The following is a 23,587-nucleotide window of genomic DNA, read 5'->3' on the forward strand; positions in this document are numbered from 1 at the left end:
TTATACTACTGGATATAACTGATTATTAGAATAATGTCAAAACGTTAAAATTCAGTAGAAATTCTAGGAAAGTATCGATTATTATGTCGCGTTGTATAGATACACGAAACACCGCAATAATGAGAAACTGCCTAAATGGTGCCTAAACAACTCTTTATTGAACAGCATTTAAAGTTAAAAAAATTACATTTCAACCTTATAAAAGTTTACTTTACGTAATGGTAGAGTCAAAATATGGGGAGTTCAAATTGCATACATTTTTTAACATAATTGATGATACAAACATACAAGTACACCGACAACAGTCCAACAGATATAATGTACAAAAAAGTAAAGATCCAACTAGCAATCGTCCGTAGGCTTCAAAGATTCAACTTAAAGTGTAGAATTACATTGTATTGTAACGCCACTAATGGATTAATGGCTTTATGTAAATACATGTATATACTAACGTGAAGGCTTTAACATTTGAAATGGACATGGAAAACCTCAAAGAATCGGAACTACATTGAGAAAAAAACAATTATCCGTTATGAGTCCCAAGTACAATTCCACTTACATGGAATAGAGGGAGTTAGGAAGTTGTTAATTGAAAGTTTTCATTTTACTTGGAAAAACTTGATAGAATTACTAGCTTCAGAAACGACCAAATGTCCGTCGTGAGTCAGCGTCAGTCCCATTGGAAAATACAGTCCGTGTTCCTCCCCTGTCAGCACGTGCCTGATAAACGCGCCGTCCCGACTGGACAGGGAAACGTGATGGTTGTGCCAGTCGGCCACGATGATGTTGTCCTCGCTGTCCGTGATGACACAGTAGGGCTCGTCCAGCTGACCAGGTCCCACGCCATATGACCCAAACGTGAAGAGATGACGACCGGCGGAGTCAAATATCTTCAAGTTGTGGTTGTGATAGTCACTGACGATGATCTGGTTGCTGCTGTTGACGGTCACACGGAGGGCGGAACCCAACTGCTGACCTTGACCTTTCTCCCCGAACTTCAGCATGACGTCACCGCTGGGACTGAGTGCAAACACTTGGTGCCCGATAGTGACGATGATGCGTCCCGAACCGTCAACAGCGACGCCGTATGTACTTCTATCTGTCTCTGCAGCCCCTGTCACCTGGATGACGCGCGACTTCCTCCCCTGTTTGTCCAGAACGTGAATCTTGTGTCCGTCTCCTGTCACAAACAGCTCGCCGTTTGTCAGTGCCACCACACAACAAGGCTTGAACCCCAGATCAATCTTCTTTTTAAAGGATCCATCTTTGTCCAGAAACTGCAGGCGTGAGTTGTCCCAATCAGTCACGACAATGTCTCCCTCTGCGGTGACAGCGAGCGAGGACGGATAGTCAAACTCTCCATCTCCACTGCCGTACTCCCCTACAGTTTTGACGTGTTCTAGACTCACGTCGCCATTACCGATCGCCACGTTCAGTCGCACCTGCGGAGTCGGTGGGATCAAAGGTGTTCTCACCTGGTTTATCCCACCTACAAGTTTAGCGACTTCCTGCTCCAGCCCGCCAGCTGGAGGGTCAAAGGTCAAGTTCACGAAGTTCATGGTCAGTTCCGCCCTCTCGGCGCTTTTGTCCTCCGCGGTTCGGTCCAACCGTCCGGTCAGTTCTCCGGCCACCGAGATGACCTCCGCCGGGCTGCCGTACTCCAACACGTTGTCCGCGAACTGGACACAGCTCCTGGCCGAGGCCAGGTCCATCTCAGCTGCCTCCATGGCGGCGTCCATCTGTTTCTCCCGAGCAGCATTCATGGCGCGAAGCTGGCCGATTCTGTCGTCTCCAGCCTTCTCCGCGGCCTCGATGATCGCCTTGACTTGTTTTCTGACCTGTTCTTCTGTACGCCGTACCTCTGAAGGCCACTTGTCCCTCACTGACTGCAACTGTTGTCTCCACGTCTCATGCAGGCCTGCTGTGTTCTTGACTGTCGTCACTTTTGCCTTGATCTTTGCACCCTCCCTCTCTGCCGCCTTCTCTATCTCCACATACTGGTGCTCTTTGTGCGCCGTGACCACGCAGTGCAGACAGATGACCCGCTGGCAGGTGTCACAGTAGAACTTGTTCAGTTCGCGGTGAACCTCACACTTGGAGGTCTCCCTTGCCCGGAGCTCGGCGGCAGCTTGGCCGGATTGCAGGTCTTGAACCGTTACAAGTTTGTGGGACCGGTTCCCTTTGAAGCGACGGTGCATGTCGTCACACGTGTGACACAGGTAGTCGGTACACTCCACGCAGTAAAACTGGGCCGAGTTGCCGGCCTCACAGACCGTACAGGGGACTCCGTCCTCCCGCGCCTCGGACGTTTTTCCTGCCGGCTGTTGTTGCAGAATGTCGCGCAGTTTGCCGACGAGGAAGTTGGACTTCAGCCCCTGGACGCCATTCTGGGGGAGGGGCACGTCCTGTCGGCATGTCGGACAGTCCAGTTTCCCTACCGGCTCTGCGGCCAGGAGCTTCTCCAAACACGGCTGGCAGAAGGTGTGAAGACACGGCAGCATCTTAGGCTGCCTGAAGTCCTCCAAACAGACCTGGCAGGCGAGAAATTCGTCGGCAATGTCGCTGACTGCGTTGGACGCCATCTTTACTCAAGGACGTGTTTGTGCACTCTGGCACACTTACTGAAACGTCGAGAGGGGCATCGGTAATATTTGTGATCGCTTTATTGACTTTTACCTCGTGATGGTGTCTAGTAGCCTCCTTCGCAGTCTTGTTGGGCGTCGGCGTTATTTTTTCTGTGAGCGACGCCAGTAATATGCGGCCGCGAGGGACGATTTGCTGCCGAGGGACTTTTTGCCACCGAGAGAAGGATTCGCGCTGTTGTAAAGAGAATCCGCATATAACTCGCGTCGCTCACAGAAAAAAAATAACGCCGACGCCCAACAAGACTGCGAAGGAGGCTAGTTTGTGGTGGGTGGTTCCATTTGTGTTTTTGGGAGGGGGTAGCAGACGTGATGTCATATGGTAATTAGCACAAGGCAGCCATAATACTGAGGGATAAACTGCCGGACGCGGAATTTTTATTGCATTTTCAAGAACGTATTACAGTTGTAGGAATACAAATAAAGTATACGTGGTATACAAGACACAAAAAAAACTAAATAGTAATCCAAAATAGTTTACAAACGGTTTCCTAATTTACGAGATAATTGTGTAGTGTTCCCCATTTTCCCATTTGTTTCTTTACTTCTTTACAACTCTGTTCAATAATAAACTCAATCTTAAAATAAGTACTAACGAACTAGTAGAATAACAGTATTAAAAATAGATGCCAATTTGTTTGTCATGTCGCTGTTTGCGTTGGGCGCCGTTCTTATCAAGTATTGAACACGGACTTTTGGACTCTCACTTGAAGCTTTAAATGGGGCCACAGCAAAAGCTTAGAGCGATCTATCATTGATGTTTACGTATGTACTGTCGCCCTAGGACGTTCCATTCTAGGTGCTCCTATACTTGTTGGGAAAACATGAGTTATATGTCTCGTATGACAAACACACGAAACACCACAAGGTATTGAAAGACGCTGCTAGGGGGCCTAAAGCAATTCTTTATCGAGCAACATTTTTCAACCTCAACGTTTACGTTAGATTTATATTCAATACTAGTATGTAAAGGTTTGAACTTGATAACCTACATAAATTTAATTGGTGATGCAAATATATGAAAGGGCGTACAATGGTATCGACCCCTTTACCTCTTGATGTGATAAATTCGGAGTTCTTCGGCACTGCACTTAAACAAAAATAAAATATTGTCTCCTTCTGTTCTCAAGTTCTTTTTTGTTTAGAAACAGACCTGTATTATAAGTTCGTTGGGATAGGGAGGTGGGGTGGGGGTGCTATATAGCGCTGGCTATCATACTACTGGCTATATAACTGGCTATTAGTAGTATAATGTTAAAAAGTTAAAGTTCAGTAGAATTTGTAGGAAATTATTTTTATGTCGCGTTGTATAAATACACAAAACACCGCAATGATGAAAAACTGACTAAATGGTGGCTAAAACAACTCTTTATTGAAAAGCATTTATTAAAGTTTTAAAAAATCACATTTCAACCTTATCAAAGTCCACTTTACATAATGGTAGAGTCAAAATATGGGGAGTTCAAATTGCATACATTTTTTAACATGATTGATGATACAAATATACAAGTACACTGACAACAGTCCAACAGATATGATGTACAAAAAAGTAAAGATCCAACTAGCAATCGTCCGTAGGCTTCAAAGATTCCACTTGAAGTGTAGAATTCAATTGTATCCTAACGACACACATGGATCAATGGCTTTATGTAAATACATGTATATAGCAATGTGAAGGCTTTAACATTTGTAATGGACATGGAAAATCTCAAACAATCGGGACTACAATGAGAAACAGATTCCACTTACATGGAATAGAAGGAGTTAGGAAGTTGTTAATACTATTAGAAAGTTTTCATTTTACCTGGAAAAACCTGATAGAACCAAAACGTTCAGAAACGACCAAATGTCCGTCGTGAGTCAGCGTCAGTCCCATTGGATATGCCAGTCCGTGTTCCTCCTGTGTCAGCACGTGCCTGATAAACGCGCCGTCCCGACTGAACAGGGAAACGCGATGGTTCCAAAAGTCCGCCACGATGATGTTGTCCTCGCTGTCCGTGATGACACATTCGGGTCCGTACAGCTGACCAGGTCCCGAGCCTTCTGACCCGCACGTGAAGAGATGACGACCGGCGGAGTCAAATATTTTCAAGTTGTCATTCCAACAGTCACTGACGATGATCTGGTTGCTGCTGTTGACGGTCACATGGAGGGAGGAACAAAACTGCTGCTGACCTTCACCTTTATCCCCAAACTTCAGCATGACGTCACCGCTGGGACTGAGTACAAACACTTGGTGCCCGATAGTGACGATGATGCGCCCCGAACCGTCAACAGCGACACCTTTCGTAGTTCCATCTTTTTCTACAGCCCCTGTCACCTGGATGACGCGTGACTTCCTCCCCTGTTTGTCCAGAACGTGAATCTTGTGTCCGTCTCCTGTCACTAACAGCTCGCCGTTTGTCAGCGCCGCCACGCACCAAAGCCAGAAGCCCAGATCGACCTTCTTCTTGAAGCAGCCATTTTTGTCCAGAAACTGCAGCCGTGAGTTGCAACAATCAGTCACGACAATGTCTCCCTCTGCGGTGACAGCAAGCGAGGACGGATAGTTAAACTGTCCATCTCCACTGCCCCCCTCCCCAACAGTTTTGACGTGTTCTAGACTCACGCCGCCATTACCGATCGCCACGTTCGGTCGCACCTGCGGAATCGGTGGGATCAAAGGTGTTCTCACCTGGTTTATCCCACCTACAAGTTTAGCGAATTCTTGCTCCAGCCCGCAAGCTGGTGGGTCAAAGGTCAAGTTCACAAAGTTCATGGTCAGTTCCGCCCTCTCGGCGCTTTTGTCCTCCGCGGTTCGGCCCAACCGTCCGGTCAGTTCTCCGGCCACCGAGATGACCTCCGCCGGGCTGCCGTACTCCAACACGTTGTCCGCGAACTGGACACAGCTCCTGGCCGAGGCCAGGTCCATCTCAGCTGCCTCCATGGCGGCGTCCATCTGTTTCTCCCGAGCAGCATTCATGGCGCGAAGCTGGCCGATCCTGTCGTCTCCCGCCTTCTCCGCGGCCTCGATGATCGTCTTGACTTGTTTCCTGACCTGTTCTTCTGTACGCCGTACCTCTGAAGGCCACTCGTCCCTCACTGACTGCAACTGTTGTCTCCACGTCTCATGCAGGCCTATTGTGTTCTTGACTGTCGCCACTTTTGCCTTGATCTTTGCCCCCTCCCTCTCTGCCGCCTTCTCTATCTCCACATACTGGTGCTCTTTGTGTGCCGTGACCACGCAGTGCAGACAGACGACCCGCTGGCAGGTGTCACAGTAGAACTTGTTCAGTTCGCGGTGATCATCACACTTGGAGGTCTCCCTTGCCCGGAGCTCGGCGGCAGCTTGGCCGGATTGCAGGTCTTGAACCGTTACAAGTTTGTGGGACCGGTTCCCTTTGAACCGTTGGTGCATGTCGTCACACGTGTGGCACAGGTAGTCGGTACACTCCACGCAGTAAAACTGGGCCGAGTTGCCGGCCTCACAGACCGTACAGGGGACTCCATCCTCCCGCGCCTCGGACGTTTTTCCTGCCGGCTGTTGTTGCAGAATGTCGCGCAGTTTACCGACGAGGAAGTTGGACTTCAGTCCCTGGACGCCATTCTGGGGGAGGGGCACGTCCTGTCGGCATGTCGGACAGTCCAGTTTCCCTACCGGCTCTGCGGCCAGGAGCTTCTCCAAACACGGCTGGCAGAAGGTGTGAAGACACGGCAGCATCTTAGGCTGCCTGAAGTCATCCAAACAGACCTGGCAGACGAGAAATTCGTCGGCAATGTCGCTGACTACGTTGGACGCCATTTTCAAAAACAAGTCTCCGCACCCACTGAAACTGGAAGCAGAAGAAGGACAAGATACCAAAAATGCGTCACCTATTTACGTCATATTAGGCGGTTCCATTTTCTGTGCTCGGAGGGGCGCAAACTTCTTTTTTATGAAACGCTCAGATCGAGCATGCAAGGTTTGAGCGAGACAACTCTACAGTAATTGCCGCCCTTTGAGACCAACACGCCACCCTTACTAAGTATATCCTAGTCAAGCTGGCAGCACACAACAGGACATGGATTTTCCTGAGTGCGTCGGACTCCATTTTCAAAGTCTCCGCACCCACTAAAACTGGAAGGACAAGATACCAAAGTGGATTAGATTGTTCCATTTGTGGATATGGGGGCGCGCAGACGTGTTTCTCATAAAACACGAAAGGAAACAACATGCAAGGTTGTGAGCAGGGCAGTGTAGGAGTAACTGTCGCCCTTAGAGCAGCACGGCCGGAATACGGCCGGTGTCGTCTTGATCACTGCTCTTTTCTTATGTATGAATCGACCGATTACTGATGTTCGCAGGCCAACGAACCTCTCCCAATGAGACAGGGTTGATTTTTTTAGGCGAAAGATATCCTTGTCTATGACGACGTTAAAATTCTTAGAACTTCTAGACTGGTATTCAGTCTAACGTGGTCTGAGCGGACTCCCTTTGGAGCCCTAGTAGCCCCCCCCCCCTGCTTAGTTGAACTAGTCGCCACTTTGTGCCCTGTAGCTATATATAGGCGTTTTGCACGTCAGCACTAATTAGTTGTGGCCTGTTTGAACTCTTGCCGTGCAAACTCCTACAGCCAGAACATAGGGGATATACGCATCACTAAGGTATTAAGATTCTTATAACTTCAAGACTGGTATCCAGCCTATCGTGGTCTGTGTGGACTCCCTTTGGAGCCCTGGTAGGGCCTAGTAGGCCCCCCCCCCGCTTAGTTGAACTAGTCGCCCTTTAGTGGTTTTGTGCCCTGTAGGCGTTTTGCACGGAATCACTAATTAGTTGTGCAATGGCCTATTTGAACTCTTGCCGTGCGAACTCCTGCGGGTGTCGAGCTGAGCCAGACGGCGAAGACATACCTCCTGACGCCCACCAAGATAATCTCCAAGCAGATGTTTAGGTGGCTAATGGATACTGTCTGGCTAATGGATACAGTCTGGCTAATGGATACTGCCTGGCCAATTTGATACTGTCTTTTGCGCCACCTAAACATCTGCTTGGAGATTACACAAAGAAAGCCAGCCCAAACCATGATTGACTTGACTCCAGGCTAGCGAGCTTCTGGTTATCAACAATTTGGGACGAAGGTCGTGAACAGTATAACGACAGCTAGGTTATCTCCTAGCCTGGGAGCCAGACTGTTTCCAGGGCCTACACAGACCAGTTCCTCGGCTCCAGGGCCAACATGCTAGCCTGGGTTCCAGACTGTTTCCAGGGCCTACACAGACCAGTTCCTCGCCTCCAGGGCCAACATGCTAGCCTGGGTGCCAGACTGTTTTCAGGGCCTGCACAGACCAGTTCCTCGGCTCAAGGTCAAAATGGTAGCCTGGGTGTCAGACTGTTTCCAGGGCCTACACAGATCAGTTCGTCGGCTCCAGGGCCAACATGCCAGCCTGGGTGCCAGACTGTTTCCAGGGCCTACACAGACCAGTATCCAGGCTCCAGGGCCAACATGCTAGCCTGGGTTCCAGACTGTTTCCAGCGCCTACACAGATCAGTTCCTCGGCTCCAGGGTCAACATTCTAGCCTGGGTACCAGACTGTTTCCAGGGCCTGCACAGACCAGTTCCTCGCCTCCAGGGCCAACATGCTAGCCTGGGTGCCAGACTGTTTCCAGGGCCTACACAGACCGGTTCCTCGGCTCCAGGGCAAACATGCTAGCTTGGGTGCCAGACTGTTTTCCAGGGCCTACACAGACCAGTTCCTAGGGTCAACATGGTAGTCTGGGTGCCAGACTGTTTCCAGGGCCTGCACAGACCAGTTCCTCGGCTCAAGGGCCAACATGCCCCGAAGGAAATTATACCACAGCCCTCTCAGTTATACCCTGGGCCACGCTGGCTAAAAAGAGGCCTATAATGTACCATGGTTCTGGCATCCAGGCTTCTCCTTAGGCCTGAGAGGAAATTCCCCGGGCCACTGTGAGCATTCCAGCCCGCTGGACGTACAGTCAGTCTTCGCCAATGATGTGGTCTGCCTGGGACTGACTGTAACTCGCAATTTAGTTCAGTCCTCTTTAGTAGATCAGACTTACGGAGAACAGTATCTAGTGTCCATGGACACCGACGGTTGGTATGATGTGTCATCCCTGGATTTCTTCTGGGTGGGTCGGGGGTGGGGTGGGGGGCGTTAATTTTATTGGGGTGGTTGCTATTGGGTGTGGCTTGTCTAGTAACTAGTAACAGTCCTCGTTCCAAAGCTACTGGCCCTCCGTTAAACATTTTCAAACATAAGAAGTTCCTTGGATAAATATTCTGTCGCCTAGAATAGTTATAAGATACACAGGAAAAAACACAATTAGGAATGAAGACTCGAATAGTGCCTTAAACAACCTTTTATTCACCAACATTAGAAAACAACACTTTCCAAAAGTTAACCTCATCAAAGTTTGCTTGTACTCATTAGTCAAAATGCAGTTTACTTTTAATTAAAAAGCCTACTTTAAAAGTTTACCTAAAGTTTACATCTTTACCCAGGGACGTGTTTGTACACTCTGGCACACTTACTAAAAAGTTCGAGAGGGGTATCGGTAATATTTGTGATCGCTTTATTGACATTTACCTCGTGACGGTATGTGTTAGCCTCCTTCGCAGTCTTGTTGGGCGTGGGCGTTATTTTTTTCTGTGAGCGACGCGAGTAATATGCGGCCGGGAGGGACGATTTGCTTCAACAGCGAATCCTTCTCTCGGCCGTAAAAACTCCCTCGGCAGCAAATCGTCCCTCGCGGCCGCATATTACTCGCGTCGCTCACAGACAAAAATAACGCCGACAAGACTGCGAAGGAGGCTAGTGTGTGGTGGGTGGTTCCATTTGTGTTTTTGGGAGGGGTAGCAGACGTGACGACGTACGGTAATCAGCACAAGGCAGCCATAATACTGAGGGATAAACTGCGGAATTTTTTATTGCATTTTCAAGAAAGTATTACAGTTGTAGGAATACAAATAAAGTATACGTGGTATACAAGACACGAAAAAAAACTAAATAGTAATCCAAAATAGTTTACAAACGGTTTCCTAATTTACGAGATAATTGTGTAGTGTTCCCCATTTTCCCATTTGTTTCTTTACTTCTTTACAACTCTGTTCAATAATAAACTCAATCTTACAATAAGTGCTAACGAATTGAACAAAACCATTTAAGGCAACTACTTCGGAATCTCTATTTAGGAAAATATACATTTTTTCTAGTAGAATAACTGTATTAACAATAGATGCCAATTTGTTTGTCATGTCGCTGTTTGCGTTGGGCGCCGTTTTTTATCAAGTATTGATACGGACTTTTGGACTCTCACTTGAAGCTTTAAATGGTCTAGCCGTGCTCTATACAGAGCATAAAGTTTTGGTGCCCATGTCCATTTCCGTAGCCCTTGGGCGACACACAATTGTGCAGGCACTACAGCAGGGGGCTAGTCCGCTGGTAGTGCTGTGTGCTTGACCTTCCCACACTCTTTCTCATATGTGCTGAGTGCTAGGTAGAGAAAGAAGTGTGTACCATTGTATGACCCGGCCGGGGTTTGAACTCACGACCTCCCGGTTACAAAGCAAGCACTCTACCAATTGAGCTATTGCACCGGTATGGGGCCACAGCAAAAAGCTTTGAGCGATCTATCATTGATGTTTACGTATGTAATGTCGCCTTAGGACGTTTCATTCTAGGTGCTCCTATACTTGTTGGGAAAACATGAATTATATGTCTCGTAGGACAAACACACGAAACACCACAAGGTATGGAAAAACGCTCCTAGGGGGGGGGGGCTAAAGCAATTCTTTATCGAGCAACATTTTTCAACCTCAACGTTTACGTTAGATGTATATTCAATACTAGTATATAAAGGTTTGAAATCGATAACCTTCTTAAATTTGATTGGTGATGCAAATATTCTAAAGGGCTTACAATGGTATCGACCCCTTTACCTCTTGATGCGATAAATTCGGAGTTCTTCGGCACTGCACTTAAACAAAAATAAAATATTGTCTCCTCCTGTTCTCAAGTTCTTTTTTGTTAAGAAACAGACCTGTAAGTTCGTGGGGATAGGGAGGTGGGGTGAGGGTGCTATATAGCGCTGGCTATTATACTACTGGCTATATAACTGGCTATTAGTAGAATAATGTCAAAAAGTTAAAGTTTAGTAGAATTTCTAGGAAATTAGTAATTCTTATGTCGCGTTGTATAAATACACGAATCACCGCAATGATGAAAAACTGGCGCCTAAAACAACTCTTTATTGAAAAGCATTTAAACTTTAAAAAATCATAGTACAACCTTATCAAAGTCCACTTAACATAATGGTAGAGTCAAAATATGGGGAGTTCAAATTGCAAACATTTTTGAACATAATTAATGATACAAATATTTAAGTACACCGACAACAGTCCTACAAATATAATGTACGAAAAAAAGTAAAGATCCATCTAGAAATCGTCCGTAGGCTTCAAAGATTCAACTTGAAGTGTAGAATTACATTGTATTGTAACGCCACTAATGGATTAATGGCTTTATGTCAATATATGTATATAGCAATGTGAAGGCTTTAACATTTGTAATGGACATGGAAAATCTCAAAGAATCGGGACTACATTGAGAAAACACAATTATCCGTTATGAGTCCCAAGTACAATTCTACTTACATGGAATAGAGGGAGTTAGCAAGTTGTTAAAAGAAAGTTTTCATTTTACTTGGAAAAACTTTATAGAATTACTAACATCTACATTGACAAAAAGATTCCACTTACATGGAATAGAAGGAGTTAGGAAGTTGTTAATACCATTAGAAAGTTTTCATTTTACTTGGAAAAACTTGATAGAATTACCAAGTTCGGAAACGACCACATGTCCGTCGTGAGTCAGCGTCAGTCCCAGTGGAAAATACAGTCCGTGTTCCTCCCGTGTCAGCACGTGTCTGATAAACGCGCCGTCCCGACTGAACAGGGAAACCTTATCAAAGTTTACTTTACGTAATGGTAGAGTTAACATATGGGAAGTTCAAATTGCAAACATTTTTGAACATAATTGATGATACGAACATACAAGTACACCGACAACAGTCCAACAGATATTATGTACAAAAAAAGTAAAGATCCAACTAGCAATCGTCCGTAGGCTTCAAAGATTCAACTTGAAGTGTAGAATTACATTGTATTGTAACGACACACATGGATCAATGGCTTTATGTCAATATATGTATATACCAATGTGAAGGCTTTAACATTTGTAATGGACATGGAAAATCTCAAAGAATCGGGACTTCATTGAGAAAAAACAATTATCCGTTATGAGTCCCAAGTACTATTCCACTTGCATGGAATAGAGGGAGTTAGGAAGTTGTTAAAAGAAAGTTTTCATTTTACTTGGAAAACTTGATAGAACCACCAGATTCAGAAACGACCAAATGTCCATCGTGAGTCAGCGTCAGTCCCATTGGAACGTACAGTCCGTGTTCCTCCCGTGTCAGCACGTGCCTGATAAACGCGCCGTCCCGACTGAACAGGGAAACGCGATGCCGATGGTTGTCGCAGTCATCAGCCACGATGATGTTGTCCTCGCTGTCCGTGATCACACAGTAGGGGCTGTGCAGCTGACCACGTCTTAAATAGAAGGAGTTTGAAAGCTATTTTTTTATTTTACATTGAAAAACTTGATATGATTAGAAAGACATTCAGAAATGACCAATTGTCCGTCGTGAGTCAGCGTCAGTCCCATTGGCCATGCCAGTCCGTGTTCCTCCTCTGTCAGCACGTGCCTGATAAACGCGCCGTCCCGACTGAACAGGGAAACGCGCTGGTTGTAACAGTCGGCCACGATGATGTTGTCCTCGCTGTCCGTGATGACACAGTGGGGCCAGTGCAGCTGACCAGGTCCCGAGCCTTGTGACCCGCACGTGAAGAGATGACGACCGGCGGAGTCAAATATCTTCAAGTTGGGGTTCCAATGGTCACTGACGATGATCTGGTTGCTGCTGTTGACGGTCACGCGGAGGGTGGAACCAAACTGCTGCTGACCTTGACCTTTGTCCCCGAACTTCAGCATGACGTCACCGCTGGGACTGAGTACGAACACTTGGTGCCCGATAGTGACGATGATGCGTCCCGAACCGTCAACAGCGATGCCGGATGTGGTTTTATCTGTCTCTGCAGCCCCTGTCACCTGGATGACGCGTGACTTCCTCCCCTGTTTGTCCAGAACGTGAATTTTGTGTCCGTCTCCTGTCACCAACAGCTCGCCGTTTGTCAGTGCCGCCACGCACAGAGGCTTGAACCCCAGATCGACCTTCTTCTTGAAGCAGCCATCTTTGTCTAGAAACTGCAGCCGTGAGTTGTTATGATCAGTCGCGACAATGTCTCCGTCTGCGGTGACAGCGAGCGAGTTCGCAAGGTAAAACTCTCCATCTCCATTGCCCTCCTCCCCAACAGTTTTTGATGTGTTCTAGACTCACGTCGCCATTACCGATCTCCACGTTCAGTCGCACCTGCGGAGTCGGTGGGATCAAAGGTGTTCTCACCTGGTTTATCCCACCTACAAGTTTAGAGACTTCCTGCTCCAGTCGGCCAGCTGGTGGGTCAAAGGTCAAGTTCACAAAGTTCACGGTCAGTTCCGCCCTCTCGGCGCTTTTGTCCTCCGCGGTTCGGTCCAACCGTCCGGTCAGTTCTCCGGCCACCGAGATGACCTCCGCCGGGCTGCCGTACTCCAACACGTTGTCCGCGAACTGGACACAGCTCCTGGCCGAGGCCAGGTCCATCTCAGCTGCCTCCATGGCGGCGTCCATCTGTTTCTCCCGAGCAGCATTCATGGCGCGAAGCTGGCCGATTCTGTCGTCTCCCGCCTTCTCCGCGGCCTCGATGATCGCCTTGACTTGTTTCCTGACCTGTTCTTCTGTACGCCGTACCTCTGAAGGCCACTCGTCCCTCACTGACTGCAACTGTTGTCTCCACGTCTCATGCAGGCCTACTGTGTTCTTGACTGTTGTCACTTTTGCCTGGATCTTTGCTCCCTCCCTCTCTGCCGCCTTCTCTATCTCCACATACTGGTGCTCTTTGTGCACCGTGACCACGCAGTGCAGACAGATGACCCGCTGGCAGGTGTCACAGTAAAACTTGTTCAGTTCGCGGTGATCCTCACACTTGGAGGTCTCCCTTGCCCGGAGCTCGGCGGCAGCTTGGCCGGATTGCAGGTCTTGAACCGTTACAAGTTGGTGGGACCGGTTCCCTTTGAAGCGACGGTGCATGTCGTCACACGTGTGACACAGGTAGTCGGTACACTCCACGCAGTAAAACTGGGCCAAGTTGCCGGCCTCACAGACCGTACAGGGGACTCCATCCTCCCGCGCCTCGGACGTTTTTCCTGCCAACTGTTGTTGCAGAATGTCGCGCAGTTTGCCGACGAGGAAGTTGGACTTCAGCCCCTGGACGCCATTCTCGGGGAGGGGCACGTCCTGTCGGCATGTCGGACAGTCCAGTTTCCCTACCGGCTCTGCGGCCAGGAGCCTCTCCAAACACGGCTGGCAGAAGGTGTGAAGACACGGCAGCATCTTAGGCTGCCTGAAGTCCTCCAGACAGACCTGGCAGACGAGAAACTCGTCGGCAATGTCGCTGACTGCGTTGGACGCCATCTTTACCTAAGGACGTGTTTGTACACTCTGGCACACTTACTGAAACGTGGAGAGGGGCATCGGTAATATTTGTGATCGCTTTATTCACTTTTACCTCGTGACGGTGTGTGGTAGCCTCATTCGCAGTCTTGTTGGGCGTCGGCGTAATTTTTTCTGTGAGCGACGCGAGTAGTATGCGGCCGCGAGGGACGATTTGCTGCCGAGGGAGTTTTTTTCACCGAGAGAAGGATTCGCGCGATCGCGCTGTTGGAGAGAGAATCCGCATATTACTCGCTTCGCTCACAGAAAAAAAATAACGCCGACGCCCAACAAGACTGCGAAGGAGGCTAGTGTGTGGTGGGTGGTTCCATTTGTGTTTTTGGGAGGGGTAGCAGACGTGACGTCATATGGTAATCAGCACAAGGCAGCCATAATACTGACGGAATTTTTTTATTGCATTTTCAACAAAGTATTACAGTTGTAGGAATACAAATAAAGTATACGTGGTATACAAGACAAAAAACTAAATAGTAATTAAAAACAGTTTACAACCGGTTTCCTAATCAACGAGATAATTGTGTACTGTTCCCCATTTTCCATATGTTTCTTTAGTTTTTGACAATTCTGTGCAATAATAAACTCAATCTTACAATAAGTACTAGCGAATTTAATAAAACATTTTAAGGCAACTACTTTGGAATCTCTATTTCGGAAAATATACATTTTTTTGCTAGTAGAATAGCTGTATAAAAAATATATGCCAATTTGTTTGTCATGTCGCTGTTTGCGTTGGGCGCCGTTCTTATCAAGTATTGATACGGACTTTTGGACTCTCACTTGAAGCTTTAAATGGTCTAGCCGTGCTCTATACAGAGCATAGGGTTTTGGTGCCCATATGTCCATTTCCGTAGCCCTTGGGCGACACACAATTGTGCAGGGCACTACAGCAGGGGGCTAGTCCGCTGGTAGTGCTGTCTGCTTGACCTTCCCACACTCTTTCTCATATGTGCTGAGTGCTAAGCAGAGAAAGAAGTGTGTACCATTGTATGACCCGGCCGGGGTTTGAACTCCCGGTTACAAAACGAGCACTCTACCAACTGAGCTATTGCTGTGGCCCCCTTTTGGACTCTCATATGAAGCTTTAAATGGGGCCACAGCAAAAAAGCTTTGAGCGATCTATCATTGATGTTTACGTATGTAATGTCGCCTTACGACGTTCCATTCTAGGTGTTCCTATACTTGTTGGGAAACATGAGTTATATGTCTCGTAGGATAAACACACGAAACACCATAAGGTATTGAAAAACGCTGCTAGGGGGGCCTAAAGCAATTCTTTATCGAGCAACATTTTCAACCTCAACGTTTACGTTAGATTTATATTCAATACTAAAATATAAAGGTTTGAAATCGATAACCTACATAAATTTAATTGGTGATGCAAATATATTAAAGGGCTTACAATGGTATCTACCCCTTTACCTGTTGATGTGATAAATTCGGAGTTTTTCGGCACTGCACTTAAACAAAAATAAAATATTGTCTCCTTCTGTTCTCAAGTTCTTTTTTGTTTAGAAACAGACCTTTATTATAATTTCGTTGGGATAGGGAGGTGGGGTGGGGGTGCTATTTAGCGCTGGCTATCATACTACTGGCTATATAACTGGCTATTAGTAGTATAATGTTAAAAAGTTAAAATTCAGTAGAATTTGTAGGAAATTATTTTTATGTCGCGTTGTATAAATACACCAAACACCGCAATGATGAAAAACTGATTAAATGGTGCCTAAAACAACTCTTTATTGAAAAGCGTTTAAAGTTTAAAAAATCATATTTCAACCTTATTAAAGTTTACTTTACGTAATGGTAGAGTCAAAATATGGGGAGTTCAAATTGCAAACATTTTTGAACATAATTGATGATACAAATAGATAAGTGCACCGACAAAAGTCCTACAAATATAATGTACGAAAAAATGTAAAGATCCAACTAGCAATCGTCCGTAGGCTTCAAAGATTCAACTTGAAGCGTATAATTACATTGTATCCTAACGACACACATGGGTCAATGGCTTTATGTCAATATATGTATATGTATATAGCAATATAATGTAAAGGCTTTAACATTTGTAATGGACATTAAAAATGTACATTGAGAAACAAACAATTATCCGTCATGAGTCCCAAGTACAATTCCACTTACATGGAATAGAGGGAGTTAGCAAGTTGTTAAAAGAAAGTTTTCATTTTACTTGGAAAACTTGATAGAACCACCAAATTCAGAAACGACCAAATGTCCGTAGTGAGTCAGCGTCAGTCCCAGTGGAAAATACAGTCCGTGTTCCTCCCGTGTCAGCACGTGCCTGATAAACGCGCCGTCCCGACTGAACAGGGAAACACGATGGTTGAAAAGGGCGGCCACGATGATGTTGTCCTCGCTGTCCGTGATGACATAGTGGGGGCGAATCAACTGACTAGGTCTTAAATAGAAGGAGTTTGGAAGCTGCTTTTTTATTTTACATTGAAAAACTTGATATGATTAGAAATACATTCAGATTCAGAAACGACCAAATGTCCGTCGTGAGTCACCGTCAGTCCCACTGGATAATACAGTCTGTGGTCCTGCCGTGTCAGCACGTGCCTGATAAACGCGCCGTCCCGACTGAACAGGGAAACGCGATGGTTGTGCCAGTCGGCCACGATGATGTTGTCCTCGCTGTCCGTGATGACACAGTGGGGGTGGATCAGCTGACCAGGTCCCGAGCCAGGTGACCCGCACGTGAAGAGATGACGACCGGCGGAGTCAAATATCTTCAAGTTGTTGTTGTTCCAGTCACTGACGATGATCTGGTTGCTGCTGTTGACGGTCACATCGAGGACGGAACCCAACTGCTGCGGACCTTGACCTTTGTCCCCGAACTTCAGCATGACGTCACCGCTGGGACTGAGTACAAAAACTTGGTCCCCGATAGTGACGATGATGCGTCCTGAACCGTCAACAGCGATGCCTCTCGTAGTTCCATCTGTCTCTGCAGCCCCTGTCACCTGGATGACGCGTGACTTCCTCCCCTGTTTGTCCAGAAAGTGAATCTTGTGTCCGTCTTCTGTCACCAACAGCTCGCCGTTTGTCAGTGCCGCCACGCACCAAGGCTCGAACCCCAGATCGACCTTCTTCTTGAAGCAGCCATCTTTGTCCAGAAACTGCAGGCGTGAGTTGCCATAATCAGTCACGACAATGTCTCCCTCTGCGGTGACAGCGAGCGAGGACGAAAAGTTAAACTGTCCATCTCCATTGCCCTCCTCCCCAACAGTTTTGACGTGTTCTAGACTCACGTCGCCATTACCGATCGCCACGTTCGGTCGCACCTGCGGAGTCGGTGGGATCAAAGGTGTTCTCACCTGGTTTATCCCACCTACAAGGTTAGCGACTTCCTGCTCCAGTCCGCCAGCTGGTGGGTCAAAGGTCAAGTTCACAAAGTTCACGGTCAGTTCAGCCCTCTCTGCGTTTTTGTCCTCCGCGGTTCGGTCCAACCGTCCGGTCAGTTCTCCGGCCACCGAGATGACCTCCGCCGGGCTGCCGTACTCCAACACGTTGTCCGCGAACTGGACACAGCTCCTGGCCGAGGCCAGGTCCATCTCAGCTGCCTCCATGGCGGCGTCCATCTGTTTCTCCCGAGCAGCATTCATGGCGCGAAGCTGGCCGATCCTGTCGTCTCCCGCCTTCTCCGCGGCCTCGATGATCGTCTTGACTTGTTTCCTGACCTGTTCTTCTGTACGCCGTACCTCTGAAGGCCACTCGTCCCTCACTGACTGCAACTGTTGTCTCCACGTCTCATGCAGGCCTATTGTGTTCTTGACTGTCGCCACTTTTGCCTTGATCTTTGCCCCCTCCCTCTCTGCCGCCTTCTCTATCTCCACATACTGGTGCTCTTTGTGCGCCGTGACCACGCAGTGCAGACAGACGACCCGCTGGCAGGTGTCACAGTAGAACTTGTTCACTTCGCGGTGATCCTCACACTTGGAGGTCTCCCTTGCCCGGAGCTCGGCGGCAGCTTGGCCGGATTGCAGGTCTTGAACCGTTACAAGTTTGTGGGACCGGTTTCCTTTGAAGCGACGGTGCATGTCGTCACACGTCTGGCACAGGTAATCGGTACACTCCACGCAGTAAAAATGAGCCGAGTTGCCGGCCTCACAGACCGTACAGGGGACTCCATCCTCCCGCGCCTCGGACGTTTTTCCTGCCGACTGTTGTTGCAGAATGTCGCGCAGTTTGCCGACGAGGAAGTTGGACTTCCGCCCCTGGACGCCATTCTGGGGGAGGGGCACGTCCTGTCGGCATGTCGGACAGTCCAGTTTCCCTACCGGCTCTGCGGCCAGGAGCTTCTTCAAACACGGCTGGCAGAAGGTGTGAAGACACGGCAGCATCTTAGGCTGCCTGAAGTCCTCCAAACAGACCTGGCAGACGAGAAATTCGTCGGCAATGTCGCTGAATGCGTTGGACGCCATCTTTACCCGGGGACGTGTTTGTACACTCTGGCACACTTACTGAAACGTCGAGAAGGGCATCGGTAATATTTGTGATCGCTTTATTGACTTTTACCTCGTGACGGTATGTGGTAGCCTCCTTTGCAGTCTTGTTGGGTGTCGGCGTTATTTTTTTCTGTGAGCGACGCGAGTAATATGTGGCCACGAGGGACGATTTGCTGCCGAGGAAGTTTTTGCCACCGAGAGAAGGATTCGCGCTGTTGGAGAGAGAATCCGCATATTACTCGCGTCGCTCACAAAAAAAATAACGCCCACGCCCAACAAGACTGCGAAGGAGGCTAGTGTGTGGTGGGTGGTTCCATTCGTGTTTTGGGAGGGGTAGCAGACGTGACGTCATATGATAATCAGCACAAGGCAGCCATAATACTGAGGGATAAACTGCGGAATTTTTTAATTGCATTTTCAAGAAAGTATTAAAGTTGTAGGAATACAAATAAAGTATACGTGGTATACAAGACAAAAAAACTAAATAGTAATGCAAAACAGTTTCCAAACGGTTTCCTAATTTACGAGATAATTGTGTAGTGTTCCCCATTTTCCCATATGTTTCTTTACTTTTTGGCAATTCTGTGCAATAATAAACTCAATCATACAATAAGTACTAACGAATTTAACAAAATCTTTTAAGGCAACTACTTCGGAATCTCTATTTCGGAAAATATACATTTTTGCTAGTAGAATAGCAGTATTAACAATAGATGCCAATTTGTTTGTCATGTCGCTGTTTGCGTTGGGCGCCGTTCTTATCAAGTATTGATACGGACTTTTGGACTCTCACTTGAAGCTTTAAATGGTCTAGCCGTGCTCTATACAGAGCATAGGGTTTTGGTGCCCATGTCCATTTCCGTAGCCCTTGGGCGACACACAATTGTGCAGCGCACTACAGCAGGGGGCTAGTCCGCTGGTAGTGCTGTGTGCTTGACCTTCCCACACTCTTTCTCATATGTGCTGAGTGCTAAGCAGAGAAAGAAGTGTGTACCATTGTATGACCCGGCCGGGGTTTGAACTCCCGGTTACAAAACGAGCACTCTACCAATTGAGCTATTGCACCGGTATGGGGCCACAGCAAAAGGCTTTGAGCGATCTATCATTGATGTTTACGTGTGTAATGTCGCCTTAGGACGTTCCATTCTAGGTGTTCCTATACTTGTTGGGAAAACATTATAGAGTTATATGTCTCGTAGAACAAACACACGAAACACCACAAGGTATTGAAAACGCTGCTAGGGGGCCTAAAGCAATTCTTTATCGAGCAACATTTTCAACCTGAACGTTTACGTTAGATGTATATTCAATACTAAGATATAAAGGTTTGAAATCGATAACCTACATAAATTCAATTGGTGATGCAAATATATTAAAGGGCGCACAATGGTATCTACCCCTTTACCTCTTGATGTGATAAATTCGGAGTTTTTCGGCACTGCAATTACACAAAAATAAAATATTGTCTCCTGTTCTCAAGTTCTTTTTTGTTTAGAAGCAGACCTGTAAGTTGTCGTGGGGAGAAGGGGGTGGCTATTATACTAGTGGCTATATAACTGGCTATTAGTAGAATAATGCCTAAACGTTAAAGTTCAGTAGAATTTCTAGGAAATTAGTACTTTTTATGTCGCGTTGTATAAATACACGCAACACCGCAAAAATAAAAAACTGACTAAATGGTGCCTAAACACATCTTTATTAAAAAGCATTTAAAGTTTAAAAAATCATATTTCAACCTTATTAAATACTTTACTTTACGTAATGGTAGAGTCAAAATATGGGGAGTTCAAATTGCATACATTTTTTAACATAATTGACGATACAAATATACAAGTACACCGACAACAGTCCAACAGATATAATGTACAAAAAAGTAAAAATCCAACTACCAATCGTCCGTAGGCTTCAAAGATTCAACTTGAAGTGTAAAATTAAATTATATCCTAACGGCACGCATGGATCAATGGCTTTATGTCAATATATGTATATGTATATAGCAATATAATGTAAAGGCTTTAACATTTGTAATGGACATGAAAAAATTACATTGAGAAACAAACAATTATCCGTCATGAGTCCCAAGTACAATTCTACTTACATGGAATAGAGGGAGTTAGGAAGTTGTTAAAAGAAAGTTTTCATTTTACTTGGAAAAACTTTATAGAATTACTAACATCAGAAACGACCAAATGTCCGTAGTGAGTCAGCGTCAGTCCCAATGGAAATACCAGTCCGTGTTCCTCCTGGGTCAGCACGTGCCTGATAAACGCGCCGTCCCGACTGAACAGGGAAACGCGATGGTTGTCACAGTCAGCCACGATGATGTTGTCCTCGCTGTCCATGATGACACAGCGGGGCCATTTCAGCTGACCAGGTCCAGGGCCACGTGACCCGCACGTGAAGAGATGACGACCGGCGGAGTCAAATATCTTCAAGTTGTGATTGCAACAGTCACTGAAGATGATCTGGTTGCTGCTGTCGACGGTCACACGGACACGGAGGACGGAACCCAACTGCTGCGGACCTTGACCTTTGTCCCCTAACTTCAGCATGACGTCACCGCTGGGACTGAGAACGAAAATTTGGTGCCCGATAGTGACGATGATGCGCCCCGAACTGTCAACAGCGATGCCGTTTGTAGTTTGATCTGTCTCTGCTGCCCCAGTCACCTGGATGACGCGTGACTTCCTCCCCTGTTTGTCCAGAACGCGAATCTTGTGTCCGTCTCCTGTCACCAACAGCTCGCCGTTTGTAGTGCCACCACGCACCAAGGGTCGAACCCCAGATCAACCTTCTTCTTGAAGGAGCCATCTTTGTCCAGGAACTGCAGACGTGAGTTGAAACAATCAGTCACGACAATGTCTCCCTCTGCGGTGACAGCGAGCGAGGTCGGAAGGTTAAACTCTCCATCTCCACTGCCCCTCTTACCAACAGTCTTGACGTGTTCTAGACTCACTGTGTAAAACTCTATGTGTAAAACTGTATCGTAACGGCACAGATTGATCGATCACATTATATATATTGCACGCTCTAGATTTATGTTAAAGTGATATTATGTAGGATTTTCGCGCCAAAACTGAAAATACAAATAATTGAAATTTTCTCATGTAGATTGTCATTTTCGATAACTTTCAACGTATCAGCGTCGCTATTTCGCCTTTTCGGCAACTCAGCGCAGCGCGAGAATAAGTTGCGCAAGGCCAGATGTATTTATGTGTGCCACAATAAATAGACTGTAAACAAACAACGGTTTTCGTTCGGAAATCTTAGGCAACTTCCGGCGCGTGTCTGGGTTCCATGGTTCGAACGCTTTCGAACGCTGGAGTTCGAAGCCGATTGACTTCAAATTTGCCAATTTTTGAAGGGTCAGTACCTAATCTAAAATCCTCTTTTTGTATATACTTGAAAGTTATCATGTCACTTATCATATTGCATGTGGTAACCACATTCATACAGTTTCTCATACCAAGGAACGAAGTTTATGACATTACGCTAAATGTATCAAAATGTTGCGGAAACTCAGAATGGTGTGCGCCGGTAGCTACAACTGGGCTAAAATTTCGTCACCGCGATGTGTGCACCGTCGCGGTTTTCTTTGGGGCAAACCCGTTTGTCCTAAAACTAACCAGGGGACTTTGGTATCGATGTAAAGGTGAGGATGTGGGCTATCACACTGTGGTATTAGCTAATGGGATCCAGTTGGCCAGTAAAAAAAGATAAGCACAGATAAACTGACCAAAAATGCTAATGTTTGGAAGGCCATAACGATCGGTGTCATTTTGTAATGCACGAAATATCTACATTGTTGTACTAGGCAAATCCTGTAGATATGAAAAAGTATAAACGTTACGTATGTCTAAGGTGTTTTTGTTGCACTATTGACAGTTGTCAAATTGTGACCCGGCATATGCCGTATTTTAGAGAATAACGTGTTCTACGGTGACCTGCGGTTCGGCTGGATTCGGGAATGCTCGGACGCGGTCGGATGTAAACAAACATGGCCGCGATCCGCGCTAGCGCCGCGGAGTGCGCAGTTTTCCAACGCGTATTTGCGGCGAAACGACGTTGATATGTTAATCCCCAAATGTCATCATGAAGTCAGGTAGGTGTAAAGAGCAAGAAAATGTGTAAAGAAAGATTTCTAAAATAGTCAAAATTCTACATAATATAGCTTTAACACTCTAAATGTGTTAGCATTTGTTTACTACAATACCACACGTAAAAGCTGAAAATGGGAAGTTTTCACATTTAGAAACTACCACTTCTCCATCATGGGTCACCGCCAGCACAGCTTGATAATTCCCAACCTTATATCATACCCGGGCCGCGATAACGTTCGATAACGGGTTCCGGACCGGTCCGTACTTTACGGTACGGACTGGTCCGGAACCCGTTATCGAACGTTACATAGAACGATGAGTTTTGCCCTAACCGTGTGCGTCGCTTTCGAAAATTCGAACACAGAAATCGGACGTTGGAATGGACGTTGTTGCACTTTTTAGTTTAGGGGCACCAAACTTGGGCTCATTTTGCATTGAAAGGCGTGTTTTCTCTTGGGTGGGTATGGTATAAATAAAATACAACACGGTGTATTCCGCATCGCCCATGTCGCATCCATTGTGACAAGACTTGTTCTGCTCTGTCTTAGTTTCTTGTAAAGTTTCTTTCTGCTTGTTTTTTTTATTTTGAACCAAATAAAAAGGTCCTTCTTGCTCTAGCATTAGTTAATATTGATATCTGTAAAGTACAGTACCACTCACATGCAATAGAACGCACTGTTTATTACAGCCAAAATAAGAAACTTACCATTTATATGCAATAGAGTGCAC

General features: G+C 46.6%; 2 protein-coding genes and 1 pseudogene across 3 annotated transcripts; all 3 read right to left on the reverse strand.

Annotated features, from left to right (window-relative positions):
• Window positions 1–500: 500 nt before the first annotated feature.
• LOC109487266 (tripartite motif-containing protein 2-like) lies at window positions 501–14,312 on the reverse strand. 2 transcript variants are annotated; one of them, XM_019791247.1, is made up of 2 exons: window positions 13,994–14,312; window positions 501–2,328 (listed from the first exon to the last, which is right to left on the reverse strand). In XM_019791247.1, exons 1-2 carry the CDS (start codon window positions 14,251–14,253, stop codon window positions 600–602), a joined length of 1,989 nt encoding a protein of 662 aa, XP_019646806.1. In that variant the 5' UTR covers window positions 14,254–14,312; the 3' UTR covers window positions 501–599. The 2 variants fall into 2 exon arrangements, with proteins under 2 accessions (XP_019646806.1, XP_019646807.1); XM_019791248.1 differs by lacking the exon at window positions 13,994–14,312 and adding an exon at window positions 6,373–6,449 and having other exon boundaries at window positions 501–2,531.
• A 2,427-nt stretch (window positions 14,313–16,739) lies between these two features.
• Window positions 16,740–18,786, reverse strand: LOC109487236 (E3 ubiquitin-protein ligase TRIM56-like). Its single transcript, XM_019791222.1, has one exon. It carries the CDS (start codon window positions 18,732–18,734, stop codon window positions 16,740–16,742), a length of 1,995 nt encoding a protein of 664 aa, XP_019646781.1. The 5' UTR covers window positions 18,735–18,786.
• Window positions 18,787–20,896: 2,110 nt separating this feature from the next.
• On the reverse strand, window positions 20,897–23,286 carry LOC109487237 (annotated as a pseudogene).
• Window positions 23,287–23,587: the final 301 nt, after the last annotated feature.

The sequence above is a fragment of the Branchiostoma belcheri genome, unplaced genomic scaffold (assembly GCF_001625305.1).
Source record: "Branchiostoma belcheri isolate BF01 breed outbred unplaced genomic scaffold, Haploidv18h27 scaffold87, whole genome shotgun sequence".
Classification (NCBI taxonomy): domain Eukaryota; kingdom Metazoa; phylum Chordata; class Leptocardii; order Amphioxiformes; family Branchiostomatidae; genus Branchiostoma; species Branchiostoma belcheri.